Below are 19182 nucleotides of genomic sequence, written 5' to 3' on the forward strand. Positions count from 1 at the left end.
TTGTCATTTTCTTTATAGTTGGGTATATGATATGGAAGCAGCGATAACAAGTGAAGTTTAATGAGAAAGTTGATATTTTGGACTGACCTTTTCAAGCAAGTCCAATTATAGATACGTAACCCTAACTCATATTGCTTTATGACAAATTTCCGCTTTCTTTAAAAGACATAGCGAGCTGAATGTGACCTGAGGCATTGCAAATTTTCAAGGGTAGATTTACGTTCCTCCACGAATGACCTTCGAATGCATGAAGACACGAGTGGAGTTCTTCTACCACTTTAATCTTGTGTGAATGTTTCAAGAAAATGACAACATGACATTGTCGTCCTCTTTGATTGCTACATGCCAGTAATTGAATGAAGCTGACACAACACGACCCGTGGGTACAGCCTCGACGTTTGAGGAGCCTTTAAGGAAATGATAAAAGATTGCAGCTGAAAGTGCCAATGAAAGAGATTCAATGTGAAGATATGCACGGTATGTAAGCATTTAATACAGAACTGTGAGCTTCTGAAAAATTTCCCAGGTCACTTTTTCAAATTGTCAAATAATCCACGGGCATGTGTACTTGATGACGTATACACGTCTCTTGCTTTGCGAAAAAAACGACACATTTATAACAGGAGAGACAAAAGGTTTTTGATGAAGTCAGTACGTGCTGCCTGTTGCACTTCTTCCTGGGGACTGATTTGCGGTGAGGAATTCGCGTCATCGAATTCAGCTGGGCCAATCTCGTTCCAATGGCTCCGACTGTAGGTGTGACTGTCATTGGCATCGAAACCCAGCTCACGGGCTGGTTCCTGCGGGGGCGATCGCCGCGACATCCGGATTCGCAGGCAGCGAACGTACACACACGCTGTCGTGCAACATCCACACGGTCCCTTGCAGTAGGAGAATCTCTCCGCTCCGTCCGATACACCCCTCGCGGCACGTTTTATTCCGTTCGAACCGACGTCCAATTCGGTCGGTACTCCCTCTATACTTCCAGATGGATAAAAATTCATGGGATAGGCCGTGACGTAGCAACCGATCGCCAATAAGAGCACCACGCTGAGAGACCAGTGATACAGTGACATCTACGGAAATGAGAATAAACAAATATTGAGTTTGCAGTAAAAAGTGAAATAAGTCTCTTATTTTAAAGAGTGTAAAGTTTAGATGACATGCAATGAAGAATAAAATGCCCAAATATTCTGGTATCGATGGAGAAAAAAACTGTTATCGATCGAAATGAAACTGCAAATATGAATTTGATTATGTCTGCAATATGTGTATAACATACACAACTGAAAATTCCCTTTGCAATTTTTGCTGATTTGAAGGAATCGCTTCGATTGTCGATATCCATGATCAGTCAAGCGAGAACGATATCATCTATTGAATGGGTGATCGATTAATTAGGAGGCACAGTCAACTGTAGTCTAAGTAAAAAGAGTTTCTAGCGCAGTGGCTGCGATGAATGTGCAATTGATTGTACCCTGTCACAGATAGACGCATTGTGTATACATGATTCCTGAGCTGCGGCGCCGGTGTGTCTTGGGTCTTACAGTACTATTTGCTTTACAAGATCCACTCGAACACGGCACATGCAGAAGTCGACGTGATTGATTTGTGTTCTGCTGTCCTCGATGGTCGTTACATCAAGATCCGAACAAAATGCTTAATTGAGTGTTAAGTTCCCGAGTCGATATACCTCGTCAGGGTACTTGTTGCTTAGCGAATTGCCGAGGACACAATTCCTGTGGCCGTACCCAATTCACCAGTTTTGAATCCCCCTTCCCACCTTGCAGGGCAGTTTTGTTCGAGTTTTAATCACTGACCGATTCCCAACCTAAGTTGAATTAATTGGCTGATTTGCGTTTCCCGATACAGAGGTACCCCCGAGAGTAAGCGCTTGAGAAAATTGTGTATATGATGAAGGAATCATAAGCCACAGTTGAGTGCTAGCGTAGCTGTCTATAGTCTAACCTTTACCACTGCACTATCCTCCAAAGATTCGGGAGGGATGGCACAACATGTAGTATCCTTTAGCTACCATTACTAGCGCATTTCACATTCAAGTCATGTTTAGGTCAGGCCCTATATACTGCCGACGCTGCCCGCCAAAGATCGCAAGCTCATCTCAGCATATCAGTGCGTGAATATCTTCAGGCCAGATTCATACGTGTGATGATATCATAGAGGGAGATACAGTGAAATCGGAAAAAAAACCCGATTGTGCTGATTAAATGACTTCTGCAGAAAATAGGGATGGTCGAGATGAACAACCCGATAATTACAGGCGTCGGCGCTTCCTGCAACTCGTTGGCGGGAATTAAATCTTCCGCTGCGAATAACTGGATATTGTATGGGGTGACAACAAATTTAAGTACAAACTGTTGTAAGGGATGGCCTGTTGAAGGGGTGTTTGCCGAGAGAGATTTCCCCCCAAAATATATATAATTCAAAGTCGTCTAGTCGGTAATTCGTGCTGCAGAAGAGATTAAGAGCTATTTTGCCTTTTAAGCAAACTACGGTGTTTTAATCTACCGATTCGTTTCGTGGAAAATGAACAGTTTGACTACTTCTACAAGGAGTTAATGCAAGGAATCTCAGACATTGTGAAATTTACGAAATCGACACAATTTAGGGTACCGTAGAATGGTGCTCTTTCGAGTTCTCCGACTCAAAATAGAAGAAGTTCCCCCTCCTTTCAACCTTTGAATGTCAGCACATGTGTTTCACTGCAGTGGCATCGAAATTCTTAGATTGTTTGAAATCAGAAGAATCGAGAAGTACTTTCTTCTTCCTTTAATAGCAAAAAAAAGGAGCACAATACTGATCCATATCCCCATGTGACAGAATGTATCCGCGCTCCATTGAACACACTACGGCTAGAGTTGATCAAGAAATGCAGCCAGAATCAGCCTTACATATATAGCCTTACTCGGCTAGCTAATTTTCAATCAGAAAACAGCTTAATTCAACAGAATTGAGAATAACAGCGATTTTTATGAGATATTATTATTACATGAAAGACAGGGTTCGCTATGGTTAATTCTACGAAGCTGTGCAGAACAGTCTGAGTGTGTCTTAGTGAAAATCTCCTGTTTCTGTGGCAAAAAGATTGACCTATACACTGCCGTCGTGCAGATTACACACGATATAAATATAAATATATAAATGTTAACACTAATACCGGGGAATATGGGTTGTCATGGAAAGGGCAAATCAGAGATTTGGACCGAAAACATACAAACTTACCGCAATTCCAATGCTTTGAACTGCCATACTCAAACAGGAACTGTTTTCAGGGACTGTTTCATTTGTGAACAACAGAGCGGCTTTATATTGTTTGAAGCGGAAGTTCCTGTCATTATCACGTGCTTACGGGTACGACTTTGAGTGCTTTCTCCAATCCGCTCCCGTTTATTCTTTTTTTTATCCACGGGTTAAGGCCACTTTCACGGGGGGTTAACGCGGAACGGCAAATTTTACATAACAAATAAGTCGTTTGTATTTTTGCGGGGTTGTCGTAGGTGGCAACGGATTCGCGTTGATCTTCCGGGACGTAATTACCAGCGTGATGACACCCGACGCCTTTACAACACTGACCCTTGAAGTCGCTCCAGCGGCCACCAGGGCCACTGAAGTTCGTGTTTTCCAAGCATGGGATTGTCATGACGTCAATTGCCTACTCGTTGTGGATGTCAAATTATCACTACCAAATGCATGGTGGTCGTGACGTAAGAAGGAGTGCCATCTCCACTGACATGTACACGTACTTGTAATTGAAATAGCTCTGTACGGAATTTCTTAATATCAAATTTACATTTTTTACGGTCACTATACACGGTGATTATTTTTTCAGTAAATAAGGCAACCAGTAATCATACCGTTTCGTATTAATTCAGAAAATCCTTCGTATCGATAGTAACTTTATCAAATTGATTCACTAGTACACATACGAAGATATGATTTAAAGTGCTTTGATATTAAATCACAGCCACATAAATATCTTCACACATAAAAGTGTCTGCATATTAAGCAAATGCCCTAACGGAGCACCACAAATTACGGAAGAAATGCCGCACAACCATAGATCCTTTTCTCGAGGGTCTATGGCACAACACTTGTGCTTGATCAGTTATGTAATCGTTGCTCAATCAAGTGTAATATACGTCATGATGTGCGTAATGAGCAATGAATGCCTCTGTACAATAAGAACGACGGTTTTTTTGCAATAACCTGATATGAGCATACTTTCACAATACTGCATTGGTTGTCCTCTTTCTGCGCTTTCAAAAAGTACCACTGGAAACAAACATCGAGGATTTTGCCTGTGAAAAAAACCCCTTAATATCAGTCATTTTTTATCCAAGAAGAATGTGTCCCTGTGCTCACAGCCGCCTCTTCTCATCTTGCCTGATAATCAATTCCTACATGATTCTTGGATAAGAGAAATTTGCACTTTGATGAAGATAGGTGTCGCGCTAGTCTGTGTTTGTTTATGCGGATCTGAGAATTTTTATGGTCCGTCTTCGGGCGATTTCACGACAATGCGCCACATGTCAAGTGACCTACGGCTGCCAGAAAAGCTTCATAAATCTCCAAACAACAAATCCTAGATTACGAATACATGTCTCGTCTATTTCTGAACAAGCATTTCATCTGCACATCGTGAAGGCAGTACATCAGTGTATGTTTTAATTGGCCTGTTCATGAAAGTAGAACGCGCCTCATGGAGAGATATTCGGACTCAAACTTTCACAATTCTTTTCTGATATACCACTTGTGGGGGTTCATTTTAAAGCTCTTGGTGTAAGAAAACTTTTTACCGGCTTACTTTTTCGAAATTTGAAAATTTTATTTTTCTCCATGGAGTTAACACAAGGTTGGCGGCCATTTTCAATTTTGAATATCGGTAAATCTTGGATTATTTGTTTCTCTAATACCAAAATTTGCATGGTGACCCCCCCCCCCCCCGATTTTTATTCTTGATTTTGAAAGAGAATGGCGGAAAGATTCCTTAAGGAAAGTTTGTGCAAAAGTTTAAGTATTTCATTTTCGAGGCGCATACTATCTTAATACCGAATGTGTCTTTCTTTGATATATTAAGAAGAAGTGTCATGTAATCGATAAGCCTGCCTGGGTCCTCATTCAAACGATCTTATTATCAATGCAATGCCCTGTCTTGCAGTAGTGGAGTAACGGTACCGCAGAGTGACGCACAAAAAGGAAATATTTTGAATCTTCGTGAGTTTTTTGAATATTTTCCGTTCGGATTTCACCCTCACAAAGAAGTCAACTTCCGATGCGAAATCTTTTATGAGTATTCGTGACGACATAAAACCACTGCCAACATAAATTTACAATCAAACCACTTTGAAGGTTTTAAGAATTTATATATATATATATATATATATATATATATATATATATATATATATATATATATATATATATATATATATATATATATATATAATTCATTTAAAATTCGGATCAGCAAAGTAGTCATATCTTTTCACAAAGTCATACAAACAACATAAAACATATTCAGGAATAGGGTAATTTTGTTAAATTATCTTTAAATTCAGTAATGGTGTAAGCGAAGACTGGAAGTCAACCTTGAACTCACTGCATCTGTTACAAACATAATGTCACTTTGTGGCCGTGAACGTGCCCCGACGCAAAACAACCCCACTCAGAATGTTAATCGTCGTCGACGCCTGATGGGCGAAGAATCATTTGTGTAAGATGTCGACAACAGGATAAATTCACTCTCTTGCGGCTGCCTACGTCAAACAGGCGGTAAATACCATAGTGTATGCTTGACTGTGTTTGTCCTTTCCATTAGGAGGAAGCATGTTTTATAGACCTGTCGCGGCGTACATTCACATCAACATGTTCAGAAGCAGTTCACCTAATCTCCGCGTATTTTAGGTCAGAATTTGTAAGGATTCTTTTTCTCTTTTGTGATGTCCGCAATCTTAAACGTTGCCTGCAGAAAAGTGCGAATCATGAAAGCGAGCACATCTCCCACCTGCTATTATTGGGCGCTTTTGCAATATTCAAGCTATTTTGGTTTATCAGACTATCATTCCGCCGATGTTGATCGCATGTGTGGTATATCTGATCTGTTGACTTGTACTCGACATTGATCTTGTGCGTTTAAACTCACCGTAACACGTCACTTATGTACACATCGTTACCTATATTGGAAGGGATGTGACTTGCACTGTAACATCAACAAATATTTTTGTGTATTTAATTCTGTGGAGAGAGAGAGAGAGAGAGAGAGAGAGAGAGAGAGAGAGAGAGAGAGAGAGAGAGAGAGAGAGAGAGAGAGAGAGAGAGAGAGAGAGAGAGAGAGAGAGAGAGAGAGAGAGAGAGAGAGAGGGAGAGAGAGAGAGAGAGAAGTGTTCTAATCTTTTCCAAAACATTGGCCAAGATAGAACTGACGGCTTTGAACTTGTCAAAGAACTCGACCTCCGTCAAAATATGAACCGTATTCATTAATTCATTGTTCCACTGGATTGTTCTTTTCAAATTCTCTGTCTTCGACTGTGAAAAATTCTTTAGTGTGAAGGGTTTTGTCTTTATCAACATTCGAAGTTACATAACCCGTTAATGAACTAAACAGTATTGAAATGCCAAATTAAAAATAAATTACTTGTCGCCTTAAATAACCAGACTGGTCACGCGCAAAGCATCGATGCAATTACAAGCCATATACCTCAGTGGTTTAATTTCATATCATGATGAGAACGAGTTAGAAAGTGAGTCATCCTCTATTTGATACCACACAAGAGAGAACAATAACGGCTGTAATTTTCATGTTTTCAGAGATTGTGATTTCTACGCTTGATGGTTGCACATTTTTTGCTTGATTTGATGTTTCCGACGATTTGCAAGCCAAAGCCCATCTTCACGACGTCAACATGGATATCGATTTCTGTTCGCAATAATTGCAGTTTTCTCTTGATATTTCGATTAGTTCCGTCGATCTGTAAGGCCAATCCTAGCCTCAAGAAATCTTTGATCGCGAAGTTGTGAAAGATTAAACGTCAACAGGCAAAAACATTACCAGGCGTCAGTGGCAGTGTTTACATTGAGCAGCATGTCCTATGAATAATTACGGCTGAGGTTGAGGAATGCGATTCGTGTTTGTGTCAATGAGACAGTCTGACCAAAGACATCGGCATCTCCAGCTCAAGGCTCACGGGAATTACAAACAAATCAAGGTAACTCCCAGACGGTATACGAACATCGCAGTCATATAAAAGAACTCTATCAGAACCACATGCACGAAAATGCTTTGACCTTATGACCGTCGATGTGCTCATTCCATTCGCGGAAGGAGGGTCAGCAGGGAGTTAGAAAACAACATTGTATCTTCCTTCGTTGTAAGAGTTTAGGCGATGCCTGACAAACAAAGTTGCAGAGACCAAGCGTTCAGGTTTCTTGAATGATAATGAACATGATCATCTCTTGAGGGGAGAAAATCAATATGTATGTATGTATGTATGTATGTATGTATGTATGTATGTATGTATGTATGTATGTATGTATGTATGTATGTATGTATGTATGTATGTATGTATGTATGTATGTATGTATGTATGTATGTATGTATGTATGTATGTATGTATGTATGTATGTATGTATGTATGTGTAAGTTTGTTCAAGCGTACATACAAGCTCACTCACATAGACACTATTAAGGTGATGAGTCTAAGAACGATATCAGTCACGTGAGTTAATCCATTGAAGAAAATTTATCAAACCTATTTTACAGCGTTGATACATTTAAATCAGGGTTAGCCCAAAGCGATCGAGTTGCTCATGCGTTCATGCTCATATTCCTTTAAAGGGCGAAACATTTTAAATGCGGCAGAGCCATCGTAACGAGTGGTTAAGAACTGTTGCGCTCGTAGTTAGGGGAATACGAGTTGAGATACCAGTCTGGATAGCCGTTGCTTTCAGTAACTGAAGTCGACACACCATGATGTTGATTACAGCACAAATTCAAACCTTTATTCGTAGATGATAAACATAACGTTCAACGTCCAAAGTTTAAGTCCGTGTGTCATCAGTGTACATTCTCTACAAAGTTATATACTTTTCTAAACTTACATAACTACAAAATTATCATCATTATGGAATGGTCATTACGTAGAAATTCCCCGTCGATCTTTGGTTGTTTCTCAGGATTAAACTCGATCACACCATAGAATATCCCTTTCTCGATTGTTCTCATTTAAATATTAACCGATAATTAAATGTATGACGCAACCTCCTATCTCCTTCTCGTACGATCCTGAACCAACATTCACACGCCTGGACCACGCGAGGGACGCTTCGAGGTAAAATCTCTACAAGGGAGGGTGTTACAGAACATTTGTCGGGCATCCACTTAATAACAAGACATGTCGGAGAACAGTGTATATACGTCATGAATATTTAAAATCTCCCGGTATACCGTCGATGAGTGTGGTTTATTGCTATTATATCATAACAGTATATTTGAATTCTTGCATGGAACGTCAAAAAGGGAATTTTTGCTCTTGCCGAGAGAGCTCGCGTGTATGCCAACCAAGCTTTATCGCAAATATTGATCAATGCGATCGCCGTATTTGTACCATCAATGTACTAATATATGTATATATCGTATTATACCCATGCCCATATCACTCCGTCCTCATGACGTTTACCACAAAACATCAACGCTGATATTATACGGTAAACTTCGAGATGAGCTAGGTTGACGTCATCAGTTTCGGAGTATTTCAGAACTACATTTGCAACTTGAAGGTCAGCATAGCAAATAAACAAAATGGTTGCCGATCTCCGCCTACGAAGGAATTTTACCGACATAGATTTACAAGGGTTTTCAGGAATATCATTTGTAGCTGACTGCAGCACTTGTATGTTGAATATTGCAGTGTCAGTCTATGGTCGTTCCATTGCAGCTCTTGTCAAATTTTGTACCATCCAGAAAACAATTTTGGAGTCGAGTCGTACACGGTCGACTATACAGTATCATTATTGTTGAAATGACGTCATGAAGCCTGTTTATATAAATATTTCCATAATTGTACTCGTGGCGGATAAAAATAAAGCCCTAAAATTTAAGGTCTTTGGTATCACTGTAAAGTTCTTGTCATGGGTGTACATGAGAAGTCATTGCGTCGTGTGAACGTTCATTTTGTTTGTGCTGCGTCAGACACGAGACGAAGTTGAATGTCTGACGCAGTACAAACAACATGAACGATTATACGACAGGAACAGGCGATATTTGTTGATGACCTCTAAATATATTCTTTGAGGTCAAATGTAGCAAACTAAACGTGCTTACTCTTCTGTAACTCTCTATATGAGGGATAAGACGATATGGTGTAGAGGAAACTGGAAGAGTTCAATTCGCAATGATACGATATTAGCATCATTCTCATTGAAGCCATTCTTCTGGAGGGGGAAGTTTTGTGTCTTGTGGGTCAAGAGGTGTTTGCTATTTGCAACCAAGCAGTAACATAACTTTGTATTTTCAATTATTAACATGTCATTACTACACTTTATCAGTTTATTTGCTAACAATAGAGGTTTCTTCGTGTTGCAACGTTAATTACAAGCTTGTTACGGGTCGGTCCTAATTTCCTGACTTAGATAAATGAAATTGGCTCTGTGGAGGTGTAGGCTGAACGAAGCAAACGCAGATAATTTGTTACATCCTCCAGGAAAAGTGAAAGACTGGAGACAGAAGTGTAATGTCTTTGCTAGTCTAATAGGGTCAATTGTTTGCGCGAAATTGTAATCAGAAGGGGCCTGACTCTTATGAGTCATAAAAATCAATCTTTGTCATCGCAAACGACAACGAGGCAGTGTAATTACACATTTTAACTCTCTTGCTCACAAGAGATTGATATAACGACGATTGGTATACTTATAAGGTATCGATCGAGAGGAGACACACGACAATTTTCAAAATCAAAATGAAAATTCACAGGCGTCGTACACTGTTTCAAAGTGGCTTACGTTCAACCTAATAATGATAATACACTTCGATACATAACGAGCCTGGTTGAACAATTCTCGGGGATGTTTTAAGATCCGTGTTTACTTTTGCATGACAATCATCCATTCGTCGTCTCTGTCTCGCCCTTAAAAATGTGTAGCACGTCAGATCCATCCACTGTGATGTTGCTCCTGACAATTATACTTTGATCTTTGATATATGCCTTCTGATGAAATATTATATGCTGAAAATGACTGACCTATTATTTTTGACATACGTGTACATCAACTCATTAATTGCGATGAATCTTTGTTGATAAGTACTCGGTCATCGTCTTTCTATAACTAGAAAGGCAAACTAAAAGGCACTTTAAATATCTGTCTACACAAGAGTGAGAAGCATTCCCTCTTGTAATGTCGACTATGTGTTTCTTCACCACGATCTCATTTCACATTCGTATTTTCATTGCCATTTTTCTCATCATCCTGATATAGTCAAAGTTTTTCTTACGACATTCATGTTCTTAATAAATGTCCGTTTAACACCCATAAATATCAAATAAGAATAAATGAATCTCACCATTTCTACCAATTAGCAGTTTCCTGACCATCGAACTCAGGTTTACACTTTGCCATTCACTTTGAGTCCCCATTGTAAAATAAATTATACCATATATTCACGTGAATCCCAGCACTATAGTAGACCACACACCGACTGTCTATCAATCTGTAAAGTGATTGTCCCTCTGCGGCGCCTTTTGGCATGTTCTTCAATCCTTGTTATTTACGCTTTGCTTAATGATTGACTCGACCTTGTAATGATAATTTGAACTCAAAGGCAACTTTTAATATGAGGATATCTCTACATGTTTGCTTTTCGAAAAACTGGTTCTGGGATTTGCATATTCATAACCAATTTGTCCACGTGACAATGATGGCGATTTTAGCTTTCTCTGGTTTTATCGTCTGTTACCGCTTGACTACCGCGCACGTGGCGCAAACGTGTCCAAGGAACCTTTAAAAAGGAAAGGGATTATGTTTTATTTGTGCTACAAGAAAAGCCGTGAAGTTAACGTGAAACAGAACAAAAGTAATGCCGACGTTTGAAATACACGTTAAGACATTTCATCTGCATTCAAGGCATAAACCGCAGGCATCTTTTCTTTTAGTTAGATATACGCATCATATCCTACTTCTCCTGTGCATATTTTTGAGGACATTCGCTTCCTTGTGTTCCAGATATAACACGTGAACGATAAACTAAGCAAATCTACATCAGCCACCTTCACATACACATCTATAGAGAATTATCACATTAAAATACTTTCCCATTAAATTATTGAAGATTTTGCGACTTAAAGACAAATATCCAAATGGTACTTAATTCAGGGCGCAGGGCCGTTTTGCTTGCATTGTTTTATTTCCCTCATACCATACGATTTACGAAGCTCAGTCTTTCCATTCTCGCGTTCGTTTTCTTCTGTCCCATTGTCTTTGTTCTCTCTCTCTCTCTCTCTCTCTCTCTCTCTCTCTCTCTCTCTCTCTCTCTCTCTCTCTCTCTCTCTCTCTCTCTCTCTCTCTCTCTCTCTCCCGTTCGATCATTGTTCTGTTACTGCTCCGCTAAACTTAATAATCATACCAAGTGTCTGTGCAACTTACAACTGGTCATCTCTCAATAAAACTAATATTGTTTGTGACGATATTCACCTGCCAGTATGTCAACTTTCACTCAAAATACTGCGGGCTGTGCACAGTGAATGAAGGTGGGCATCATCGGCGACAGTCGTGGTCGATGTTGGCTGAAGCCATTGAACTGCTTGAGGAAGAAGCCTTTCCCTGGCGACGATTAGGAGCTTAACGAATGCAAGAAATATTTTACACTTAATGACTGCGTCAGGGCCACTATTTGGAGCTAATAAACAAACGTTAGAAATATTTTTTACTGAACGACGAAGGTAATTATCAACGTAACGGTATCCAACAAACAAACTTAACATTTGCAATTAACTTTTCTTGGTCACAATGACAGGAATACAGAAAGTGTCATAGGATATGCGATGCAAAAGGTCAACACTGGAACCATACAGGCAATTGCCTTGGGACTTGGGACTGGTCATTTTCTTTAAGCTTAGGGGCGGTTGATTAATCTTTGCGGATATCAAAAAGTGGCGTATATAATCTTTTGTCTGACGTGTGTCTGGACCTCTTTTTGTTTTTGTATTCATGAATATTTTAAAAGTTATATTTTGAACATTCTGTCATTTTGTTTCGGTGAAATCGTTGACATGTCGTTGTCGTATTGGAATTTCAATTTGTCAATTTTACCGTGTGAATACAGTACTTCGAATGAGCTGTGAGTGTATTTCCCACTTTCTATGCATAACAATTGCAGATGTCCAGAACTGTTATAGAAAATTGATATCAATTACTAATATTACAGGCAGAACAGCAGTAAATCAAAACCTTCATTAGGTATAGACTGTTAACAGCCATCGTGTTAAGTGTCGCTTTGCTTACTGAAAGTCTGTTTCCCTCGTTCGTTGGTAAAGCTGAACATATAGGCAATTTTGATTATTTTATTCTGTATTTGATCCAGGCATGAGAAACAAATTTTACTTAAGGTAGAACGCCCCTGAGAGACAGATATTCGGACTCTCAAACTTTTACAGCTCTTTTCTGATCTACCTCTTGTGGGGGTTCGTTTTAAAGCTCTTGGTGAAAGAAAACCTTTACCGGCTTAGTTTTTCGGAATTCTATTTTCTAATTCTATTCTATTTAAAATTTTATTTTCCTCCATAGAATTAACACAGGGATGGCGGCCATTTTGAATTTTGAATATCGGTAAATCTTGGGGTTTTTTTCCTCTAGTACCAAAATTTGCACGGTGACCCCCGATTTTTATTCTTGGTTGTAAAGAGAATGGTTGAAATATTCCTTACGGAACGTTTGAGCAACAGTTTAAGTCATTCACTTTCGAGACGCATACTACCTTAAGACGGTATTCACATCTTAAGTGAAAGAGAAACTTTTCCTCAAAATTTGCTCAAGGAAACTTTCGACCATTCTCTCTCAAATAAAGAATAAAAGCCGGAGTCAATTTTGTCACCAGAGAAACTGGTACACTTAACCCTAAGTTTACCAATATTTGAAATATTTGAAATTCAAAATGGCTACGGTCTCTCTTAACACGTTTGAGAAAAAATCACACTTTTTATTTTCACAGTAATGAGACCGTGACATTTATAAATGTTATTTACACCAAGAGCTTCAAAATGAGGCTAAGCAAGTGGCAAATCAGAAAAGTATTGGAAAATTTGAGAGTCCGAATATCTGCTCCCAAGACGCATTCTATCTTAATTCTCTTTTAGGCATGTCATTCGTTCAGATACGGTTAATGTATTCAGAAATATCAAGCGTATAGCCAAACTGAATGCAGCATAAGCATAGCCATATCCGGCTCTCTGACTATTCACAAATGCTCGATGGCTTACACGAGTATTTTGGCGTCCTGCCGGGTTGCCCTCTAAAAAGGCAATGTAAACCGCTCACTCGAAAAAAATTCTTTCCGGTAAATTAGCAGATTAGGGAACACGGAAAGCATTAGTTGGAAGACTTTTCCAAATACAGTAGCAATCGTAAGATTTCTCGTGGGCAGCATGTGACACCTAAGCCATTACCTCCAGGGGAAGATGTCATCGGAGATAGCTACATCCAAAGGGGATTTTCTAAATCGCCAATTTCTGATGAATTGAAGGTACATATATCCACTCTCACGATTTTTTTTATATTTATCTGCTATTAAGTGCACCCTGTTGAACTGTAATGCATTTTTGTATCAAAAGGTAACACAGACGAAAATTCCGTATTCTGTTAAAAGTACAAGATATTACTGCTTGTGCGCATTGCTGTTGCTGTTATTTTCATGTCGGTTATGCGCGGTAAATTTTATATAAACTTAATATATACTCAGCAGATATTCAAAATAAAGAGAATAGTTTCTCTGCAACCGTGCCGCTTTTTGAAGGGAAGTCGTTTGGAATATGCATGGATGTAAAATGACCATGATCGGTTGGATTTAAAGTAGTTTATGGCGCTAAACGTTCTTTGATACTGCGGGATATTGCTCAGCGTATATGACATCCAATAACAATTGGGCGTAAGCTTATATGATCAATTCTCTTTAAAATCAAGAATAAATGTCAGGGATCACTTGCAAATTTTAGCACTAGAGAAACAAATTACCATTTAAAGGGACAAAGTCGGCCATTTTTCAAGAATTTTGTTTGATACGAGATACTACTTATATTGTTTGACATGTTGAAACATACTGAATGAATGGGTGACCATGCATATATTCGACCCCGGTATTAGACACAATACACGAAACCATCGCGATAATTAATCAATGGTCATGACCATTAATTCATTTTCCCCATGTTTTCATTTAATTTGTCTAAAACCTGGTTCGAATACATCCATGGTCACCCATTTATTCAGTATCTTTTAACATGTCAAACAATATAAGTAGTATCTTGCATCAAACAAAATCCATGAAAAATGGCCGACTTTGTCCCTTTAAGGACCTTTGAATTCGAAATGGCCGCTATCCTTGCTTTCACTCTGCGATGAGAATTAAATTTTGGATTATGAAATGGTGGCAATTTGAGACATTGAAAATCTGCTCCAGAGGCACTTTCTGCCTTAAACTTGTACTAAAAGCCGATTCTTCGGTTACGTTGGCGTCCTGAAGTGCTGCTGTCCGTATTCACGCGACTAATGAAGGATATAAGCTACCGAGAGAAAGCATAATTGAGATATGCTAGCTCCCGCGTAGGTCCGTTCATTCAACCAAATTGCTTACCACAGTAATCCCTCATAAACGGGTCACACCATTATCTTAATGATTTCGATATTGTACTAGATTACCATCCCTTCATACCCTTGATGCTAATGGGGGAGTCAAAGTATTCTGTTGTCAGCGGAAAGAATGAATGGTTAGATATCAGTGAGTTTTAAAATGGTTAGATATCAGTGAGTTTTAAAACAAGCAAATAAAAAAAGAAATCGCTTCATCGCCCCTACATTGCCAAATGTCAAGGACCGGAAATATTTCATACTTAGCACAATCGCGCACATAAAGTGAGGCGCCACTGCGCACACTTTCAGGGCCACTATTTCAAATACATACAGTGTTTTGCATGATCAAACGTTCCTAGTGTTTTCTAGTCTCTGCGTCAACTTAGAATCGTTCTTTTATGAGTGTATAGCATTGTGATAACAAATAGGAAGTTGACATATTGACGAATACGATTTATGCGAGGAAACTCTGAGATCTTGTTCTATACTCAACAAATCACACAAAGCGTATCTGAAAATATCCGTCGGTCTCATTAATTCTATTTCGAGTTCTTCCCTTTACACGGCTGTCGAGCAACATCAAATATATTATGTGAACCCCGTCGCATGATCACGTGACATATCTTCCAAATCGGATGGCTGCTTCACCGAGTAAGGGCTAGTGTTCACTGCAGTCACACCTTTACATCTGGTCGATAAATTACTTGATATCACGTTCACATATGATCTTGCCTGAACACCATTCGGACCCGGATATACGCCATATACTGGAAGTGTCGCTCGAGGCGTCACGTGTGTGGAAACCATCCACATTGCATATGACGCTATCAAAATAATGGTCATTTCGCAGTCGGATCCACGCCTCATTAAGTCTGTTAGTATCAAAGAGTAAACACTATAAAGCGACAACCGATTTCCGCAAGTTTTCTTTCCTAATGGTACCTCAGATGTGCGTTACAAGAGAATACCATACTAACGTAAAGATTGTTCCATGGGAAACATCCTTTGAAGAGAAAAGGATTATCACTTTTTCTTAATCGATTTTTTGTTACATAATGACGAAAAACAATGCATTTGGACGTTGTTTTGCGTTTCGCAATCCTACGTAGCAGAATAATTTCAGCGTCTGGCTAAAAGCACGCTCTAACGGAGGCGTCGATAGCGAAAAGCGCATTTGACAATTACAGACAGTTGATAAGCTGTATGCACAGCTGCAAAGCGCCGGCGAATCAACAAGTTGAACAAAGATACACGGGAGGAAGCGATTGAAAAATTAAAACGTCAAATCTTCAAAACTCTTAAAATGTGATGGAGTAAAATTGGTGAAACGCACAATAGTAATACAATAACAGCTATTTTGCATTTTTCAAATTTCGTATATTTTTTTCGAGCTGTTTTGTTGTTTCCCTTCACTGTCCATAATTGTACGGTGTACAGTATAATCATCACATTTTGCTAAAAAATCTCATGTGGTACAGATTCCACCTTTGAAATAACGAGGCACATCACTACTACGCGGTGTGTAAAAACGATGTTCTAGTAAATATTTGTACTCTACTGCTTCGTGGCAGTTTAACAACCACCATTCGTCGGACTTGCCACGGTTAAACGTATTCAGAAATATACAGGAAAGGCGCGAGTACATTTCCGTCGAACATTTGTCGCAGTAATAAAATTAAACGGTGCGTCGTGAGTATATTTCAAGGTAACACATCCGCCAAACTGCAGAGAGCAAAAACTGCCTGCTTTTTTGCAACACGAGTAGCGAGACTCTGTAACTCCTCCGTAAGTTGCCTCGGGGTGTTTAAAGAATTGAAAAACATGGAAGGTTACATTACTTGCTGCTTCAAGATAGCGAAGCGGCGCGCGCAAGATGGAAATCGCTAATTGCAATTTGTGAGGTGTCTCTCGAATTTTTCATTGTGGGCGATATGAGAAAAATCAAAGCACAGTTTACACGTCTACCACGCTTCTTATTCGGTACGTTCAAAGGGATTGGGAATAGGCAAGGGATTAGCGAAGGCAAACCACTTATATGTGCCAAATACACCACTTAAAAACAGATTCGAATTTCGTAAATTGGGATTTTTTGGGAAAATCGATACCTCGCCGATTAATGTGAAAATCCAGGGTGTACAACCTTTAAAGCTATCGCTCCTTAACAACTTTCTTTTAAGGTAGCATTGATAAGTAAGTGTCCAACAGAAAAAAAGGGAAAATTCGAATTATCACAATCGTACAGGATCTTAGTTCTTAATAGAATATTGAATCTTATAACCCTAATTAAACTTGAATCATTATGTTCTTACGTCAGTGCGCGGCAAACATATTATCCACTAATGATTTCAAACTTAAAATGCAATGACAGCCCCGATCGATGCCTCCATTTTCTTACGGCAGGGATTGCGAGGAACTGACATAGCATGTGAGTTTTGTCCTTGGGGATAAAGCCGCGGCAGCAATCGTGTATACTATATGTTCTCTTTTGTAATAGTTTTTTTTTCATTCTATGCGTCGTCAATTTTTGATCGTTAAAACGAGTAAGTCACTTACCTTTGACATAAAATCACCAATAAAAAACCGTACCTTCAAATCACACGAAAAGATACGAGTCCTGACGCAGCAGATCTGAGTAGCGAGTGACGTCGACAGATGATGTCGAAATCATACATGCGAAGAAATTCTATGTATGATTAATGGAGCCTGAGTTTCAACTGCAATATCTACCCTGCAGAAATGCACAGCATTAAAACTAGGTATCGAACTAGACGCGCCCAAGAAGGTGAAAATAATACCAAAATATCCCGGAAAGAATTCCCTTGTGTGAAGGCATACAGAATGATACCTTCTGTTACAGGGCCTTATTATCCAATAACAATGCAGCAAGACGTAACCGCAGATAAAATCACTGCGCAATAGGGGATAGCCCAATTGTGTCGACAAGGAAAGTCCTATTTCGTCGGCCACGCACATTTATCGCGGCTCTAAGATTGTTTCGTCGGTATGATTTTGATGGGGTGTCATGGCCATGGGACAGTTACCAGTGTAAGCACGGTGTTCGGGAAACCGATCGAGTTTATGGTTCGATTGAACTAAATTGATATGACCGATGAGTTAGTCATTAGTCAAAGACCTGGTAATCCTTCGCTTTCGATCAAGATACACACTAGGAGGCGTCATCAGAGGTACGCAACCAAACAATTTCAAGAAATTTCAATAAAAAGGTGTTTCCAGCGTTTATAATTAAAATGACTCATTTGAGAGAATTTTAGACAAAACCCAATTTAGCAGGGAAAGTAAAAGCTTCGCGCCGTAACGATTTTTATAAAAATTCCTCTCCCATCGAATGTTTTCCACTCTCCCCTCCCAAAATCAAAAAAACCTCCCCGGTCCCCGCTCCCCACAAGAAAAGTTCTCCACAGCACTTTCATCAATATATGATTCTGTCCTTTCCACTAAAGTGCGCTATCTTTCAGGTTCGCATTGACTTTTATTTACTTTGAATCTCGCTCACAATAAACTTTTACCGATGAAATTTTTAAGTGAAGTTTTTTAAGTGCTGTTTTTGCTAGTTTAAAAAAATTGCTGCTGATTTGTGTTTATCAGTTGGCAGAACACGTCGCTAAATGAAAAAAATCAATAAATTCTGAAATTTAAATTCACTGTTAAATAGTATGCCCAATTCACCGTTGATGAAGTTGAAGTTAGTTGCATATTTGCCAACTATATCAGTTTGTCAAGTCGTGCAATATGCAATTAAAACAAAAGACACGCCCTCTTCCTAGCCGACCGACAAAACACCCATGTCATCTGCCCCTCCGACTGATGCAACAAATAGCTGCCCTCCCTCAAACGATTCTCTTGCGAACACTTATTTTGTAGAAAAGAGCAGCTTCATTTTCTCGCCTTGCGCCATGGAAAAGTGGAGTGGGAACCCAGACTCACGATGAAAGGTTAACTATTCGAGATTCGATTGCGGCCACCATAGCGATTGCGGCAACAGCAATGGTCTTACTATCAGAAGATGGCGAGCGCGAAACTCTAACACGATGCTACGCCCTCGAGCAGGGCACTTTTCCCTTTATGCTCAATTGGCAATTGAGTCAAGGGCGCCTCATTCTGTAAATGGGCTTCCCGCCCATTGGATGATGGAATTAATAAACTTAGTTAAAAAACTAGTAGTTTTTCGACAGGGGCGCAACTTTCTACTTACCACCTTGGTATGTCTTAAGCAAAGGATCATAACCTATCAGAAATGCATATTTAGGACTGATAACCGTCATATTAGAAGAACGATGCGCTTGTATCTTTATTTTGTTATCTTTTTTC

At 39.3% G+C, this 19182-nt stretch overlaps 1 protein-coding gene across 2 annotated transcripts in view; it reads right to left on the reverse strand.

The window, feature by feature from the left end:
* The window catches only part of LOC139140206 (uncharacterized), a 17874-nt gene extending 181 nt beyond the window's left edge, over window positions 1-17693 (reverse strand). Inside the window, exons 1-2 of one of the 2 annotated variants that reach the window (XM_070709295.1) lie at window positions 17407-17693; window positions 1-1076 (exon numbers count right to left, since the gene is read on the reverse strand). The exon at window positions 1-1076 is cut by the window's left edge and continues 181 nt beyond it. In XM_070709295.1, coding sequence (XP_070565396.1) covers window positions 615-1076; window positions 17407-17415 — 471 coding nt within the window. In that variant the 5' untranslated portion in view covers window positions 17416-17693 and the 3' untranslated portion in view covers window positions 1-614. Of the gene's footprint in view, window positions 1077-3243; window positions 3322-17406 lie in introns of those variants that run through there. The other variant, XM_070709294.1, reaches the window with a different exon arrangement.
* Window positions 17694-19182: the final 1489 nt, after the last annotated feature.

Source organism: Ptychodera flava, chromosome 9, assembly GCF_041260155.1.
Source record: "Ptychodera flava strain L36383 chromosome 9, AS_Pfla_20210202, whole genome shotgun sequence".
NCBI classification, from domain to species: Eukaryota; Metazoa; Hemichordata; class Enteropneusta; family Ptychoderidae; genus Ptychodera; species Ptychodera flava.